Consider the following 20,232-nt stretch of genomic DNA (forward strand, 5'->3'; position numbering starts at 1 on the left):
ATTGAAATTTGAAGTCGTGGTGAAATAAGATCCAAGATCGCAAAAATGTTCTGTAAAAAATGGTCCTTCTTCACTGTAATAATTTGTAGAAAAGACATTACTGAAATCGATTCTAAATGTAAACTAATGTTCAGTTGACTCCAAAGGAATCTGTCACGAATGAGGCGCTCTTTTTCGATGGTGAGAAGATCCAACGAATAGATTTACTTCAAAATATGGCTCTATATGTATAACATGTGGAATAGGATAAAAGCTGAAAGACTCAAACAGAAACAGCTCGGATATCAAAATAAATGAAAACGTAAACATCATCTACTGTAAACTTCTGGCGCTATTTCACAGCAGTCTTCGTTTTAAAAATGAAAAATTGCAAACGTCTCAAACCAAATCCAAACTGGTCAGTACTAGCGTCAAGATATCGGAGCAGGTAATAGTATATAAAACCCACAGGTAAATAGTATATAAAACCCCCAGGTAAATAGTATATATAACCCACAGGTAATAGTATATAAAACCCACAGGTAAATAGTATATATAACCCACAGGTAATAGTATATAAACCCCACAGGTAATAGTATATAAAACCCTCAGGTAAATAGTGTATAAAACCAACAGGTAAATAGTATATAAAACCCACAGGTAAATAGTATATAAAACCCACAGGTAATAGTATATAAAACCCACATGTAAATAGTGTATAAAACCCACAGGTAAATAGTGTATAAAACCCACAGGTAATAGTATATAAAACCCACAGGTAATAGTATATAAAACCCACAGGTAAATAGTATATAAAACCCACAGGTAATAGTAAATAAAAACCACAGGTAATAGTATATAAAACCCACAGGTAAATAGTATATAAAACCCAGAGGTAATAGTATATAAAACCCCCAGGTAATAGTATATAAAACCCACAGGTAAATAGTATATATAACCCACAGGTAATAGTATATAAAACCCACAGGTAAATAGTATATGAAACCCACAGGTAAAAGTATATAAAACACACAGGTGAATAGTATATATAACCCACAGGTAAATAGTATATATAACCCACAGGTAATAGTATATAAAACCAACAGGTAAATAGTATATAAAACCCACAGGTAAATAGTGTATAAAACCCACAGGTAAATAGTATATAAAACCCACAGGTAAATAGTATATAAAACCCACAGGTCATAGTATTATAAAACCCACAGGTACATGCTAATTTGATTTACTTACAAGGAGGATATTACGAAACACTTTGTGCAATCAACAATGACGTCATCGGTTTTCAGCTCAAATTGAAATATACTGTCTTTTCAAAACCGGTGTTGTTGGTCTTAAAATACGAAATCAACACCAGCATGGCAACAGAGTGACAACGTACCAGTAGATGGCGACATTGATACACTACAGATGGTGTCGTAATGTGTACCAGGTGGTTACTATCGATACAGAGACTGGTCATATTTTCACTGGATCAACGCTGTAGACTAAAAGTCCTCAGACATATTATATTCTACTTCCCTACGAATAAAAAAAGGTCTATACAGACTCTGAGCAAATCAGCAGAGTATCCAAGATGACTTTAAGGCTCCAATCGGAATAAGGACCGACAAAACGTTGAGTGTGATGAAGAAGATGTTTACATTGTGTTTTATAAACATATATCTATATATTATTTTCTATACGTAAGTATAACTGTAAGCTAAGGCACCTTGCCACAGTCAGCGGCTCGCAATTGCAATTGCACATTAGAAGACCTTTGGTTCAGGATAGAATCATATTTTAGAATTTCTGAGAGCAAAGAAGAATGAAGAAATTAGGTGATAAACGTTGAAAAGGTATGTTCTCGAACTCGTGGTGCCCAGATCAATAATCCGAGAAATACATGATACACGACGAATCCGAGGTTGGTTCGACACAATCTCGTATCTGTCAGGTGTGACAGGAATAACCAAATAATTGGTAGTTTAACCAAGCAGTAGTGTCAAAACGGATATATTTTTTCCGGGGAAGATATCTACAAGCCAAATATTGCACGTGTTAATTACACAGTACGGTTCATGACGTTTAACAATTATTTTGACTTGAATTGTTTATATGGTTTTTTTTGCAGAGAAGAGGAAATCTGGACGTCGTTTAGAAACCAACAACAATTATAGAATATGATTAAAGAGTGATTGTTTCCTGCAGATATGTCTCTGTCTTTAATTGAAAAGACATTACCGAAATCGATTCCATATGTAAATGAAAAAACGCAAACGTGTCGAACCAAATTCAAACTGGTTATTACTGGCGTCAAGATATCGGAGCAGGTAATAGTATAAAAAAACCACAGGTACATGCTAATTTGCTTTACTTACTAGGAGGATATTACGTAACACTTTGGGCAATCAACAATGACGTCATCGGTTTACAGCTCAAATTGAAAAATATTGTTTTTTCAAAAGTGACCTTTTTTCTACAGTCGATATCCTAGTCGAACTCTTAAACAAACTAGATTAGTACAATGTGGGTCTAGAAGACAAAGTTACAATCCAATAAGCAACATAGCTAGGGAAACGTTTTTAACATCCATGACGTGTCACATTTTTGAACACCATTTACGTTCAAATATTGTCTTGAAAATTTTAAACCGATGTTGCTGGTCTTAAAATACGAAATCAACACCAGCATGGCTACAGAGCGATAACGTATTAGTATGTGGCGACATTGATACACTACAGATGGCGTCGTAATGTGTACCAAGTGGTTACTATCGATACAGAGACTGGTCATATTTTCACTGGATCAACGCTGTAGACTAAAAGTCTTTAGACATATTATATTCTACTTCCCTACTTGTCAATCGAAAGGCGAATTCATTCGGAAAAGTTCTAGAACATGCATGCCCGTATTATAAAAATGAGACTTCCGCTCGGAAGCCATCGGGATAGAATTGAACAATGCGGCGCATTGAAGGAACTACCATGGGACCAGTATAATCTGATTGGCGGCTCAGCCTGTATTGTAGGTCCATATACATCACGGCCTTTTAAAGGTATTGAATAAATGTGGTATTTGCCCCCACCAAACCCATTACTAATCGTTATTCCTCCCAAAACAAATGCCACCAGTCAACATGTAAGTAGCTATATGACGATCCAAGTCTGTGCGCCACTTTTGTTTCCATAATCAGCTTACATTGAGGGAATGGGTGGATCACTATTTGGAGTTGTAAGACGACTTCATAAGTATAAGTAAAAACCTATTTATTCATAAGGAAGATATACATGTACTAGCTGTCTACATATGTATACATTTCTATGTGTGTCAGGTCTGCGAATACGGCTGTGCTTTCAGCTTTGGAAACGCCTTAAGTTTGCTTTAATATCATTAAGGGATTTACATTAGTGTCAATCGATATTTATCATCCGGGTTATTTGTTACTTCGTTCGTGAGTATGTCACTGTGATATTAGAGAATACAATTGTAGGATCTGTGGTAAGTAATTAAATACAATTTAGTGATGCAGGATATATATTCCAATCCGCAAGCATAGCATATTACTTAAACTGCAAAGCTTCATCAACCGTCTTACTACTGCTACGATCTGTTTAAAGCAACCATCTGTAGTTACATTGTACAGTCTGTATCCAATTATTATCTATAAATACACGAAGCTGCTACTGGTCCAAAGTTATAGTACCATTTTATATTGTCCAGGATTTTCATATTTAATTGTATGATTTGCAATTGCTTATTAATGCATTTTTACGATTATAATGTGTGTGTGTTTTATCGCAACTCAGTCGATACAGGACCTGTTTAATGTTAGGGTCAATCTCTTAACGGATACAATGTGTTGATTTCTATTGTTTTCACTACTCTATTCCATTACTTTTCTTCCTCTTTAAAACGGAAACAATAAAGACATATCAAAGAACAGAAATGATACAAATGACAAATGACAAATGAAAAAAAAAGTCGCCAAAAAAGAAACAAATAGACAATATAGGATGGACCAAAGGCAAAACCCTGTGCACTCAATATGTAAAATCATGTCTGGTACAATGTGACACCCATCACGGTGTGTCCAATAGAATCCAATAACTAATCAAGTCGATTTGCTCATTAAAGACTCAATACTGTTAACATGTATATATTGTGGATGACTTATAGAAACTTCCCCTGTCTTGAGGGTGTGACAGAGAAATCTCCAACCCAAGGGGGGATGTTTTTTGGTTGTCTAACCCGAGGCTCTGCTGAGGGTTAGACAGCCAAAAAATTACCCCGAGGATTGGAGATTTCTCTGTTTCTCCCATATCTAACAGTATTTTAATGTGAAATAAAGGTAAACATGGACCCAAAACACCTACAGGCAATTTGTTGATGGATTGTTGACGTGACGTCATTGTATTGTTGAAGTGACGTCATGCCATTGTTATGAATAGTGGAATCCCCCCGTCTCAAACCTAGGGCGGAGACAGATAAATCTAGCACCGGCAAAACGGGAGATAAATCTGTCAGGTGTGGGAAAAAGAGTTATCTTTTCCCTAGCAACAACGGTTTCACTCTGTGAAGTATGTGAGAATAATAGAATCTTTCACCCCCTTTGGGGTGAGATAGGAGAATCTCAACCCGAGGGGGAGGATTCTTAAGTTGCCAAACACGAGGCTTTGCCGAGTGTTTGTCAACTAAAGATGTTTTCCCCGAGGGTTGAGATTCCACTATCTCACCCACAAGGGGGTGAATGATTCTTTTTCTCTTACCCTGTTCTTTCATTGTGTATCATATGCACAATGTAATGATAACGTTACATGCTAAATTCAGGGTTGACGTGACGTTGATGGATTGTTGACTTGACGTCATTGTATTGTTGAAGTGACGTCATGCCATTGTTATGAATAGGGGAATCCCCCCGTCTCAACCCTAGGGCGGAGACAGGTAAATCTAGCACCGGCAAAACGGGAGATAAATCTGTCAGGTGTGGGAGAAAAGCTGATCTTTCCCGGCTAAAACGGGAGGCACACCTGTGAAGGGTGGGAGAAATGACTGTCTTTGTCAGAAATAATTGGTCATGCCGTAATGCAGATTGTAAAATTTGCTACATGTCCATTGAACCATCCACAGTTGAAATTCTGGCTTCATATTTTAATTGTGTGCATTATGACCATTAAATCTGACATGTACACGCCTTGAACAGGCATGATTGTTATTTTGCTGTTGAGGGAAGCAAAGGTAACGGTATTTGAATTATGTAACATAAAAAAGTGATAAAGATGGAAGTAACGCACTAATAAAGTTTTGAACTCAATGTCCATACCAAAAGACAACAATTTAAGAGACAAAACAACTGGTAAACATTCAATGCAGAACCCTACTGCATGTACATACAAGTAATTATAGGAAACACTCATCGACATTTTGGGTTTCTGCCGTTTCCTGTACTCTCGTGACGTTGAAAAAAACCCAAATTCATATGCTTTCCCCTTTGCAAAACTTGGGATCGATATCGTTCGTTTCTCACGTTCCTAATATTCCATCTCCGCATCGGCTCCCTTAGCCCCAGCCTCAAGTACCAATTCCTGTTGCAAGGCCATCAAACCTCAAAATAAACAAACAAAACTGATACCATTGCGAGATACTGAAATAATTTTATTTTAATAAAATACGAAGTACTCTAGGTAAAATAACTGAAATATTATCGGAGCTGTGATAATGTTTTGTCGTTGAAATGCCCATGAAGATACTGCATCGACGTCGGAAACGGTATTAGATATACACAAACGATGGATGAGTTAAGTGTTATCATCGTATTATCTGTTCGTACACACGAAGCATTTACGATAAATAAACACCGAACGACGTTATGGGAACAATGTTCATCTTTCAAACAGAGATTATAATTTGTATGAGCGTACACTGTAAAATTCGTGCGAACATCGTATATCTTCCGTATATTGCACTCACGTTGTGCTGCCATGGTGCAATATAATGCGTACACCATACAGAATAGGTACGTTATTCTGCACGGTTCATTTACGTTGCAATCCCACTGTAACGATATGGTATCACAGTAAAGATTCACGCAAACTACGTGTGCATATCTAAATTGAAAAGGGTTTTACTATGACACCAATTGATAACGGCACTTGTTTAAATAGGCCAGTACACAAACACCAACTCAAATACAGTTTTTGACCGACCAAGTCCAGTATCAAATAGTGAACAAATGAGAAACACAACAACATATACCAAATAAAGACAATATTTGACTCATCAAGTTCAAATCACGGTAACTTTCCAGTGTACCTCTTTGATCGTTGTAGTAAAGTCAACGAAACACTTCCAACGACCCATGTTACTAACAAACTTCAGTCCAGGACACACCTGGCCACGGTTACTACTTTATACCGTACTCGGTGTCCGTATAGATCTATAGTATGGACTGTGCAGTGTGACGGAGCTTGCTGCTGAGGCTGATAGCTTGCTACTGACACACAAGGATAGGCTTCACAACTCGCACACAGGGCAACAGATAGGCAGTACAAACCAGAGTGAACAGAGCCCGGCTTTGACGGCCTACACGAGGTAGCGGCCAATACTAAGTACATGGCCTAGATTGAACGTTGGTATGGAAATCACGTGAACACAATGATCACACTCTCGATGCAGGAACTAGACAAATTAAGCGTTGGTATCACCCGTGTGTTCAGTTAATCATATTTTGAATTAATTAAATATTATCATATCTATAGAAGTTATATACCTTTCAGAAAAGTAAAAAAGCTGATCTGAGTTTACTACTTGATCATTGAGAGATTTCCTGGAAACGATTCTAGATTGTGTTTGACAAGGTTCGATGCAAAACAACCGCCGAATTGCATTTTTTCATTAAGAATGCAGGATAGCAGTTCATCGTGATTGCTTGACAAGATCCACCAAATGTTTCCAAATCGTCAGAGGATGTAATCGTGTAGAAGGACTGTCGGATTAATCTGATACAGTTTTCCTGGTGTATATATAGATATAAAGTGTTTAAGGTGTACAGCTGCACTAGAGTTTTAATATATACTCGCATAATATAGGATTTATCTACTTTCAGTATCGTGTTTGTAAATACTTAATATTGTTGTGTCATAAGCAAGCTCGATTTGTTTATGTAAAATAGCGGCGAAATACCGCCACTGTCGACATTAAGTTGCTGTACTTATCTATATTGTTTTTGGTGTCGTGGATATAAGTTTGCTATAGTTACTTCTCCAATGGAAGGTGCGCTCCGATAACTAAAATAGCCAGCCGGAACTGTCATGGAATATATGGAAGTGTTTGCTGTATTCAGAGCCATTTTGGGCCGTGTTTATTGCTTGGTGTCTCTGTGTTGGATTTTACATGTTGGATCATTCATTCATTTATTTGCTGCATTCTTTACAGGTAAGCAAGATTTTATTTCATTTTAATATCTTCATTTCGAATGAATCGATTCCTTGGTCCTTAATTAACATAGTATATACTCGGAAAAACCCCACTCGCAAAACAAATGTTGAAGTAATGAAACAAATGCCCAAAATAAATGCACAAATGAAATGAATTCAACGGCAAGACAAAATGCATTTAGCATACCACTACGCAACATTGGTTGTACATTTGTGTTTTTAAAAACCACTTTCATGACATTTCAACCCGCTGATGATGCATTGATTACGACAAACGATAAATCTGTCTACATAGCCGTAATGTACGATGGCGTTCTATAAGGGATTTCATACGGATCACATGCAAAACGACAATAAAAATGCTACCCGTATATATGACGAATTTACTAGTATTGCGCGTCCTACATCTCAAATACCGCAGACAATTCCCTGAACAATTAAAATACATTTTGCAACTTTAGATACCGGTGCCACCTTTACATTTAAATATTATACAAAACATAATCTGATTTTATTACACTGGTTAAGTCAATACTAGTGAACAATGTTAAATCTTCCCTTATAATATTGGATTTTTTTTATACGATAGTCATCTTTTAAAAAAAATAAATGTAATTTGCATTTTGAATTTGAATACACGTAATATGCATATGGGCTATTTTTTTTGCAAGAGACACTTCTTTCTTTTTGGGAAATTGATTAAATCATCCACAATAAAATTAATTAATATCACCCACTATAAAATTTCGTTCGGAGAAATTTTCCGTCTTTCGCTACAATTCATTAATGGGAAACCATGAAGAGTTGAACCAGTGCTTTGTGTTGCTCTTCAATAAAATACGCACCAGATGCTTTTTGATGAATGTATGGATCCTTCGGTTATGAATAATGCGATTCTAAAAAAAATCGAATGCGTCTTGAAATTGACAATCGTGTTAGCACAAAAGTCCAATTAATGTGTATAGAAACAGGAAATATTCTACCTTGGATGCGTGTAACTTTCTGCAGGCGGTTACTGTATGAGGACTTATCTAATGTCTATTTCTCCCTCACAAGACATGTATTATATTTTGATTTCATGCGTCTGTATCTGTAATAGTAGAGATTGCATATTCCGTGTTTTCGTATTGCAGAGTTATTTGCTCTTGTAAATGGGTATTGATTTTTACGTCATTTGTTTGTGAGAGTAACGTCATAAATGTTTGAGAAAACGACGTAATTTTCTCAAACAAACTGATGACGTAACAATCAATACCTGCTCACAAGAGCAGATAACTCTGCAATACGAAAAGACGGAATACAGAAGATTGCACATTTGATAAAAACATTTCATTTATCATATAAAATTAACTTAACACGTTTGCTTATTAGTTCGGTAATACATTTGTGAACAAATATGATATTCTCCAAGCTACCCGTGTGAAGTAGGTGGCACGCGGCACAGTTGCTTAAACCGCGACACCAATTTCTGGAATACTATCTTCAAGCATGTTCTTTTACTTTTATTTCACATGTACGTATCATTAAAACATTAAAACGTATTTTTTCATAATTATTAAATTGTTCATAATAAACTCACAAGACCGGTTTTGAGCAATGCGTTTTGTATGTCAGTGTGCCATTCACGAGCCTGAGTCAGGTGTCGGCTAATCTGCGGGATACGTTGAGTTTCCCAACACGTCTTAATTCGGCCGGAAAAGCGAAGTGATAATGCAGTGAATTGATTTAAGAGTTGACGCAAGATTTAGGAAATTGTCAGGAACCCGAACATTGATTTCTATAACGATGGAAATTCAACTAGCGATTTTTTGGTCTTTTTCATTCCTTTGCCTGTTCTCTAATTATATTTCATCTGCTTGTCTTCTGCGACGTTAAACTGCTTTGTTAATTGAAGAGTCTCTACCCCTACCCCTAATCACCAGTTATCCGGGTTAAAGTACACTGTACGGCCGCATTTGGATATGTTTGCTTCATCAATCATTCAGCGGAAAACACGAACCGGATACGCCAGGTCCCAGGTTGACAAATAACCCACAATTGTTTGACACGGCTGGCAAAGGTGGAGCTTTAACACCACTGTTCGCTCGTAATTTGTACAAAAACGACCGTGATCAGTAACCAAAGCTATGCTAATATCGTCCTGCGTTTCGGCTATACTTTGATAAGAATGTTCGTTCAACCCAAATTACGGATGCATGAGTGTGCGAGTGATACTACCAGGGATGGATGAGTATCTAGCTGATCGAGACCTTCTGTTTATCTTTATTATACATCTCTGTGTTCACCAGTAATGATATTAACCACTTTAATAACTCCTGGTTTTGGTTAACTCCCATGACAATAGATTATCAGGTGTGTTATACGGTATTATCATTAAATAATGCATATACATTCCCTATACGACGAAGGTTACTGTTTAATACGAATACACAAATTACATGTATAATATAGATTGTTAAAATGGGTATGTCATTATTTCCATTCTTTCATCCCCAGAGGTTTTGCTCCGGACACTATTGTCTTTTATCAAATACATACACATACGTATAGGATAACACGTGTTATCATTTATAGATAACAACAACCTGATAGTGATATGGATATCAAACTGGGTACTATCGTTTTAGTTTATGAAAAATAAACAGTGAATGGGATAGCTGTAGGTAAGCGCTATGACTTGATGTGTATCTACCATTTTATTGCTCCTAGTGTTATATAGCGTTAACACCTGTGCACTGTACTTGTAGAAATGCTTCGTTACATATTATACACCTTACATGTACCTACGGAAACACTGTCGGCTCAACAACCCTGTGAAATTCTGCTTTAAAATCGATACGAAACACACCTGTACGTCGAAAGTGGCATATTGCCCTTCCTTAGTGATTATGGATTTACATTTATTTATTCATTTGAGTTATTCACTTATTTTCTTTGTGAAATTTTCAGGTTTGCTAAACAAATACATGTTTAGGTCACCTGGGACAAAGTCTCAAGTGACCTATTTTAGTCGCTTTTTGTCCGTCGTTGTGCGTCGTGCGTTCGTAAACAATTTACATTTTCGACTTCTTCTCAGAAACCTCTGATCCGATTTCAATGAAATTTTGCAGGAACCTTCCTTGGTCAAATATGCACCAAAATTGTAAATAATATGGTTCCCATCCCCAGGGGTCTGAGGGGCGGGTCTAAAAGAGGTAAAATTGACTTAAAATTTAAAATTCTTCTTCTCTAGACCAACATTTGCTGGACACCAATACTCTTCATAGGTGAAAGGGTCTTAAGGTGCTTTATCAAAATTGTGAATTGCATGACCCTCGAGCTTCACGTTTGCCCCTGAGGAAGGGTGAAGTGTACTATAGTTTATATAGGAAAATGCAACTTTTGGGTATATTTTGTTCATTTTCTACTGGAAATTATTCAAACTTGAATTACATTATAACCACGAAATGACAGTTTGCTACTACGACATTTTTAACCCTGTCTCATTACCAGGGGCTGAGGGGCGGAGCCCAGATGGGGTCATATAACCAGAAATGTAAACAGTCATTTTCTCCAGACTGCGATAGGCTGGAAACCAATACTCGTCATAGATGGAAGGGTCTTGAGGTGCTTTATCAAAAGTGTGAATTTCATGACCCCAGACTCCATGTTTACTATACTTCATTTAGGAAAATGATACTTTTTGGTATGTTTGGTTCATTTTAAATTGGAAATTAATCAAACTTGACAGACGTTATAACTATAAAACGTTTGATACTTTGACAGTTTGGGCCCGGGCCCGCCCCCAAGCGCTAAGGGGCGGGGCTAAAAGGGGTTAAGTTGGCTTAAATTTGAAAATCTTATCCACACCAAGACATGCTGGAAACAAATAATCTACATAGATAAAAGGGTCTTAAAGCCCTTTATCCCCTGGGGATGGGGTACAGATTACTATAGTTACATAGAAAAAAAATACTTTTGGGTACATTTGGTTCATTTCCGATTGGAAAACATTGAAACTTCATAGAAATTATAACTTCGAAATGACAGTTTGATACTATGACAGTTTGGGCTTTGGCCATCTTGGAATTCTTCTCTAGACTCAGATATGGCTTCGTTGACTTAAATACTATCCCTGAACAAGCAATGTCTGACACATGCTCAGAAGCAAAAATATTATTTCAAGAAGAATAAACTGGAAAAGATTAAAAAATAATGGCGTACACATGTATCCATAGTGTTATATTATAAATAACTTTGCCAAAGGCCTGATTGTTCCCTTAAACAACACTTTGTATGTTTGTCGTTCATCATGTTAATTTTAACATAATTAACAAAATATGCGACCTGTTTATCACGAAAAGCTCAAAGCAAATATCTTTCTCATATCAACTGGTGTTAAATTTAAATGATGTAGTCAACTTACAATTTTGTTGTTTTCAAACATTTAGTTGTATGTAATTTATGTTCAGTATAAAAAGATGCGAAGCTTCCAAATGGCAAATTACAATACACAAAAACTCTTCATTGTTAAATCAATATATTAGATATTTGACAGGACAGCTGTTTTCTTTTTAGTCAGTAACCTTACTCAAATAAATAAATAAAAAAACTCGTTCTACTGTAATAGGGAAGAAAGAAGTGGAAAGATGAGGTGCCCCAGATGGGATGGAACCCAAGACCCAAGGTTCCGGAGGCCAATGCTCTTCCACTGAGCTAAAGGGACTTGTCCTTTCTGCTGACTGACAGAACCACAATGTGTACATAGTACACATACTACACAGATATTTCACACTACTTTTGCATTACATGTAGTTCAAGTTACCTTTGTTACAAAAGTTATTTCTTTTTCATTTGGCAACATCGATAACATCAGTTTTTACATAACTCATGTGACCGTTAAGGCCCATGTGCCTCTTTTTGTTGTTGATGATTTTAACTCGGAAAAACAAAGTAAAAAAATGTTTTTCCCCTTGTGGAGTGTAACGTCATTGCATTGCTCGTTGTGGAGTCAACATGTCTTACCATGTAGTTCACATCTAACGTATAGACACTCATCGTCGGATACCCACGGTTGATTTCGCTTCGGTACTCACTCATCCGACGATGATATACACTGTACGTGTTTGTGCTTAAACATAATAATAAAATCATATGCATCACTTCTCAGGATAATGAAATATGCAATAGATATGGTGGTGAGCGAGAACAAAGGGGTATATCAATAAATAGTGGAGCAGATATATAAAAAAGGTAGAATAGAAAAACAACAAATATTTAACACTGTAGCTTACCAGATAGTAGAGAAACGATAATAATTTATTTTAAAAAGAGAATACCAATGTAAACAAAATGTTGTCCACACGCATAATCGATTAGACTAGGGTATAATTTTCCACAAATGTAATATTCATAAGTATACCTTTGACAAAGTATAAGGAGAGTAAAGCGATTTGTTCCTAACGGTTTATCGTCTTCTGCTTCGTCACCTATTTTCGCTATGTAAATATAGGACAAACGCAGCTAATGTCACGTTCTCCAATGGAAAACCGGGGAAACAAATATTAAAGAAGATTAAAGAATAGTGTTATATGTAGCTATTATAGTATATCACGCTATGCTTATCACGCTATGCTCGAATCATTCAAGATGTAGTTAACATTTTTGTGACATATTGTCTAGCTATAAATGTTAAATATATAAACTCTATTCGAATGTTTGGACCATATGTAAAACAATAAACTACAATGTACTATCAACTTAGTTTGCTCATATGTACTAATAAGTTAATACGATCCTTAAATAGAAATAAACGATTTTTCATGGAAAGTTGATTAGATCGAATGTTTTGATTTTCTACAACTAAATTTCGATTGCAAAAGTGTTATCTTACAACTTAGTTATGTCGATTTTGATTTTTTAACACGCTTTTAACTTTTATTTACGATATTACAAATATCCCATTACGGCGTTATAAGGAATTTATATTAGTAAACTAAACTTGTATGTATTGACTTTTCAATTGATTTTCCCTATTGAGGATACTACCAAGAATTATACGTTACACGTCATTTTACGTTAATTGTTTGTTTTCTCATAAATCTCATATAATCAGCCTAAATACTCTTAATCACTGTACTAATTCTTTAATGTCATCGTTACCATCGAAACAGCAAATCTAAATAAACAGCGAACATCGCCGCCATCTGGAATGTTATTTGAAGAGTTCTGATTTAAGTCTAGTACTAAATTGTACAAACAAACTGATGCATTGATTATTGCATCTTAACATACACAGTGAAGGTTGCTATGGTTTCTACGGCCTTCCATAATTCACGTGCATTACCTTTGTCTTAACTATTTAAAATTGACTGAGAAAATGTTCTAATAAAAACAAGTTATAATCTCAGCTAAAGCATAACATTTTTATTTGAAAGGTTCAGCTAGATAGTCTAGTGGCGGAGAACTTAGGTGATGAAGATTTGATGGTTATGCTTGTAACAAATCCTCACTAAATCTTAAAAGCAGATATTGCGTTTCACCCTGGCATCATCCGTATCAGGTATGAATATATACATGTGCTTCTTTTCATCGCGAACCTGTATTTTTGAAAACGCCAACGTGAACGATTTCGCAGGTTATACACGTATGTACGAGCTTCTGAGTAATACACACATGTTGTACATGTACGTGTATGTATTTGTATGTACACCCATGAATGAACAGTCAGGAGTCTAAATCATTGTAAACTTATATATGCATCTCTGGAAGACAAAACTTACAACATGGGGGTTTGGGAGATACCGGTTGGTGAAGACTACAGGCAAGATTTACGTTCGCCATCATGATCTCATGAGGAAATATTATTTTTTATTTTGAAATAAAGGGCGATGTTTTTGATTATGTTCATTGAAGTATTTAATTGTTTCGTTGCCACAACCCCAGTTCTCAGTTAGAAGACATGGACTTTCTTTGATTTTACTTAGAGTTATAATCATTGATGATGCAGGTTGACGATGAAACAAAAGACGCTTACTGTTTCGGAACACCTGGTCTTGTTCACCTAGTAATTGTCCAGGGCAGCCATGCATATAGTTCATTCGTTCATACTTTGCCTCACGATTAGGAGATCGAGATTTGGTTTTGTTGACGATCTGTCAGTATTTTCTTCTTTTTTCAATGCCCCAACTTGAATTCCCAAGCGATTTGTAATACTTGACGACTTTGTCGATTTGATGTCGTCCTGTGCCAATCGTCTTTGCAACTGCGGTTTAACAAAACGCAGGATTTTTGTTTTATCATGCATTTTATTTTCTGTGATATTTTACGAGTGATGTCTTTCCTTTGTTAAGTAGCTGCACATATACCTCTCTTCCCTGCTAATATATTATTTTATCTTTATTGATATCATGCATACTTCTTTTCGTGATAAATCAAATACCCGTGGACCAATTAACTATATAACCAAGGTTTTACAGCGATGAAGAAAGTGCTACATATACTTCAACGACTACTTTTACAATTTAAAAGATTATGAGCTATTATTTGGAGGCATCAGCGTGTTCAAATCCCACACAAAAGAGTAATTTGTCATTGTACCCCCTGATAAGTTAAGATATCGAATGTCCACAACAGACATTGTTTGCTTTATTCTTTATGATTGAATGGCAGAATGGAAACAAATACCTGACACATTTCACTACGTACATTGTACCCTCTATGAAACGTTTATTTGATACAGTTTATGTGCAATCAATCTATGATTATTTACATTCAATTAATCTCTATAATAAGATATGACATATTTCATAAACAATTCGTTTGCTATTGATATATTTTGATAATTTTTACACATTTTAACCTTTTGTTTCTGGTTTTCATGTATTTACATTGTTGATTGGCCCTAAATGACTCAAATTGGCGATCGTTAAAATAATTACATTTGCTTAGGTTTTTTTTCTCATGTGATGCAATTGTACTGATTGTGGTTTGCATATATAATGAAACACACTCTGTCAGTGTCTAAAGATATTGTTGTGAAATAGAATATTTGAAGACATACGTTACGTACTCACATCACGGTTATGTAATTGTCTGACATTTAACCTATGATTCGGATGGCTCTCGGAAATAAATAAACTTAACTGAACTGAACTCAGTAACCCTCTAGCCAACCTGCTGATATCCCTTTGATGTCATACACATGTATAAAGGTGTGTCTTGGGCCTCCTGCTGTCAGCATTAGCAACAGATGTGTTTAGTGTTATTTACCTGTTCATAAATTTCACACCATAGTAGGCTAAGAGAGTAGGTCGAGATGACTTTCATTACAGAACCAATATGCTATAACTTATGTATATTAGATGAAGAGAAGGGTTTATTTTTAATCTCATAATTCAATTATGTTCTCAATATAAACAAAATGTAACACAGCATGTGAACGTTGCATAAAATTAAACCTGTAACTATTAAGTTGTCGGTAATAAGCTTTTCATTCGTCGACCTAACATAAGAAAGACACAATATAGTCAATTTGGTAGGAAAGTTGATCACATTTGAAATATGCCATGCATTATATTACCATTTATGATATAGCAGACACAAACATTGAACTAACTTTGTAAAGGTTTCTTTACTTATACATTTCCGTATTTTTAGACCGATGCGGTAAAACAATATACATATTTGAAATATAAAGAGTCCGGCACAGAAACTGGTCACATTCGTCTGCTGAATAACCGAACTTCTCGTCCATTAACTGGACATAAAAACACTCAGTCAATCAACTGGTCAGGAGATGACACCGTTCAATGACAACAAGAACATGTTGTCACTGTAAAGTAAAGGAAGTGATTGCAAATTGACTCTAAAAGCTAAAATTATTCTTTAAAAAAACCACTATTGTATTTCATGATTTTGTAATTCTCGTGATTTCATTTAATCCAATATTTATAGATTTCCAATTAAATTTCTTGTCATGTGTTCTGTCACTTAACAATCACATTCAGTCGTATGCAGTGATATAGTTCTAGAGTCAAAGTCCCGATGTTTCGAAGATACATCAAAGTTTGACGGTATAATAAATTTAAAATGTTACTTTCTGATGTGACGTGAAAGCCTAAGTATCTGAGTCTTGCGTTACAATTACCACACATGCTATATATATATATTGTGATCATAACTTAGAAAAACTTAAATAAAGAGCTACCATGTCTTACATTAAAAGACAATCTTATTTTAAATAAACTACCGTCCTTTACATAGAATGGTTAAATACATTTTGTACGTATTGCATAATAGCAAGAGGATATTAATATGTTCAGATGAAACATACATTTTGTTGAAAACCTCATGCTTAAACACAAAATATCCTTCTTGATATCGGTAATTTCAATATTTATGTCTGATTTTATATTTTTATTTTACTTTGATGGGTTGATGTTTCTTATTCATTTACCATGTATTGATTGATTGATTTATTCATTTTACGTCCTTGTTCCGGTAATTACCGAACCTGGAAGGGGACACGTTAATACACGACACAACGTTCCCATGTTGTAAACAGAGCAGGCCACGTGTCGACGACGTCAGCCACTCCGAAATTCGGTTCCGCCTAATGAATTGCCGTTTCAGCAATAACCTGAATTGTTCTTCCTGTACTCACGGGCCTATCTAAGTCCTAGCCCGAGTTTCCTCTAGCCCTGACACCACACGTTAGACATTTTGACATATAGAGGGCTGTGTATTGTTTTGGATTGGTGTTTATTAATTTGAAATTACGTAATAATTTTAATTGTATGTTTTTTATGTATTTTATATCAATTGAATTCATATAAGCTTCAGATCACAAGTACCGTAAAAATTCCAAGAGTTTGTGGGGGAGGGGTTGGGCGGTATCGATGTCATCCACTTCTGCTCTCGAATGAATTAAACTTCCTTAATACAACAAGACAGTTTCAGTATAGTTTTATTTATCAGAATTTCCTTTCTTCCTCAATATTTTATACTTTGTAATTGACACAAACACTTCCTCAGCTATACGATAATCAACTGATTCGTTTGTCAAGAGGATAAATCGAAAGGTTGAATGATATAATTAAATGTCATTGTACATTTCAAACGAACAAATCAAACTTTTCACTGAATTCATTTTAAATTTTCATATCTTTCAACTTCTTGTATTTCTCTAAGCATGATTTTATTTTACTTTAAAATCATAAATTATGTTTAAAGTTGACAAAATACTTGTAACTATTTTATGTCATCTTTTACAAATCCTAACGTGTCGAGTCATCTTATATCTCATTCCTTTTGCTAATTTACCTGGATTTGTAACAGAACAGATTGGTGTGTTAGTCACGATGACCATGGCCGCTATCAGAGGTGACCTTGGCTCAGTGGGGGTGCACCATCCCCACCGGTACTTCACTTTTCGCAATCTATTCTGACTGTGGTATCAATAAAGTCTATAATTGTCATGATCGTGGTAACTCTACGATTTGTCTTGAGTATGGTATCAATATAACTCTTTTACCCATCTTGACTCTTTTCAAAACACTCTATATTTCATCCTGACTGTGGTATCAATAAAGTCTATAATTTATCCTGACTTTGGTATCAATAAAGTCTATAATTCATCCTGACTTTGGTATCAATAAAGTCTATACTTCATCCTGACTGTGGTATCAATAAATTATAGACTTTATTGATACCACAGGCAGGATAAATTATAGACTTTATTGATCCCACAGTCAGGATGAATTATAGACTTTATTGATAGAGAGAAACGTCATCAATTTTTGAGAAAACGACGTATTTTTCTCACACAGACCAATGACGTAACAACCAATACCTGCTCCCAAGAGAAGATAACTCTGCAATACGCAAAGACGGAATACAACATGTTTGCGCATAAACGTCTACAATGTACAGCCTATAATTCATCCTGACTGTGGTATCAATACAATCTATAATTTATCCTGACTGTGGTATCAATAAAGTGTATAATTTATCCTGACTTTGGTATCAATAAATTCTATAATTTATCCTGACTGTGGTATCAATAAAGTGTATAATTTATCCTGACTTTGGTATCAATAAAGTACATAATTCATCCTGACTGTGGTATCAATAAATTATAGACTTTATTGATACCAAAGGCAGGATGAATTATAGACTTTATTGATACCAAAGGCAGGATGAATTATAGACTTTATTGATAGAGAGAAACGTCATCAATTTTTGAGAAAACGACGTATTTTTCTCACACAGACCAATGACGTAACAACCAATACCTGCTCCCAAGAGAAGATAACTCTGCAATACGCAAAGACGGAATACAACATGTTTGCGCATAAACGTCTACAATGTACAGCCTATAATTCATCCTGACTGTGGTATCAATACAATCTATAATTTATCCTGACTGTGGTATCAATACAATCTATAATTTATCCTGACTGTGGTATCAATAAAGTCTATAACTCATCCTGACTTTGGTATCAATAAAGTCTATACTTCATCCTGACTGTGGTATCAATAAAGTCTATAATTTATCCTGACTGTGGTATCAATACAATCTATAATTTGTCATGACCGTGTAACCAGTACACTTTACTGTTTGTCTTGATTATGGTATCAATATACTCTATTCCATCTTGACTAGTTTCCAAACACACTGTAATTTGCCCTTACCGTGGTGTCAGTGCACTCTATACTTTCAATAAACTCTATAATTCACACGGATTGTGATATCAGTAAAACCTATACATTCAATATGTTGCTGTGACTTTGGTCTCAATACACTCTATGTATCGTTACTCTGGTATCCTTACTCCGGTATCGTTTCTCTGGTATTGTTACTCCGGTATCGTTTCTATGGTATCGTTCCTCCGGTATCGTTACGCTGGTATCGTTACTCTGGTATCGTTACTCCGGTATCGTTTCTCTGGTATCGTTTCTCTGGTATCGTTACTCTGGTAACGTTACTCTGGTATCGTTTTTCTTGTATCGTTACCCTGGTATCGTTACTCTGGTATCGTTCTCCGGTATCGTTACTCTGGTATCGTTACTCTGGTATCGTTTCCCTGTTATCGTTACTCTGGTATCGTTACCCTAGTATCGTTACTCTGGTATCGTTTCTCTGGTATCGTTACTCTGGTAACGTTACTCTGGTATCGTTTTTCTTGTATCGTTACCCTGGTATCGTTACTCTGGTATCGTTCTCCGGTATCGTTACTCTGGTATCGTTACTCTGGTATCGTTTCCCTGTTATCGTTACTCTGGTATCGTTACCCTAGTATCGTTACTCTGGTATCGTTTCTCTGGTATCGTTTCTCTGGTATCGTTACTCTGGTATCGTTACTCCGGTATCGCTTCTCTGGTATCGTTACTCTGGTATCGTTTCTCTGGTATCGTTACTCTGGTATCGTTACAATAGGAGTATTGACTTTACTCCAAGCATCAGTACCAAGGGCCTTTTTCTGATTTTGGTTGCATTAAAGTCGAAGTGCTCTATTGACTGTGATAGCATTGGTACTTATAACATCACAGCATTACACTGAAGGATCATTTGCACAGTTATGCTACTACACTGACCGTGGCTTGTCCTATCTGGATTGTGCAATCTATGACTGGTATCGATGCACCCGATGACTGAATTGTGAACGCATTGGTATTATTTGCATAATCCTGACTCTTGCATATTAAACTGACTTACTCTAATTTGGAACCTACCGTAAAAGAATTGTATATAAACGATTTGGCAATATAAAAAGTTTGAAAAACTAAATATGATCTAGTTTTCAATTCAACCGTACATTTGTATGTGATACAGTATCTT

At 35.7% G+C, this 20,232-nt stretch overlaps 1 protein-coding gene across 2 annotated transcripts in view; it reads left to right on the forward strand.

The window, feature by feature from the left end:
• Positions 1 to 6,507: 6,507 nt before the first annotated feature.
• The window catches only part of LOC110445636 (lachesin-like), a 166,746-nt gene continuing 153,021 nt past the window's right edge, over positions 6,508 to 20,232 (forward strand). For both annotated transcript variants that reach the window (XM_021490345.1, XM_021490346.1), the window contains exon 1: positions 6,508 to 7,410. In XM_021490345.1, coding sequence (XP_021346020.1) covers positions 7,287 to 7,410 — 124 coding nt within the window. In that variant the 5' untranslated portion in view covers positions 6,508 to 7,286. The remainder of the gene's footprint in view (positions 7,411 to 20,232) is intronic.

Source organism: Mizuhopecten yessoensis, unplaced genomic scaffold, assembly GCF_002113885.1.
Source record: "Mizuhopecten yessoensis strain PY_sf001 unplaced genomic scaffold, ASM211388v2 scaffold2329, whole genome shotgun sequence".
In the NCBI taxonomy this organism is placed as follows: Eukaryota; Metazoa; Mollusca; class Bivalvia; order Pectinida; family Pectinidae; genus Mizuhopecten; species Mizuhopecten yessoensis.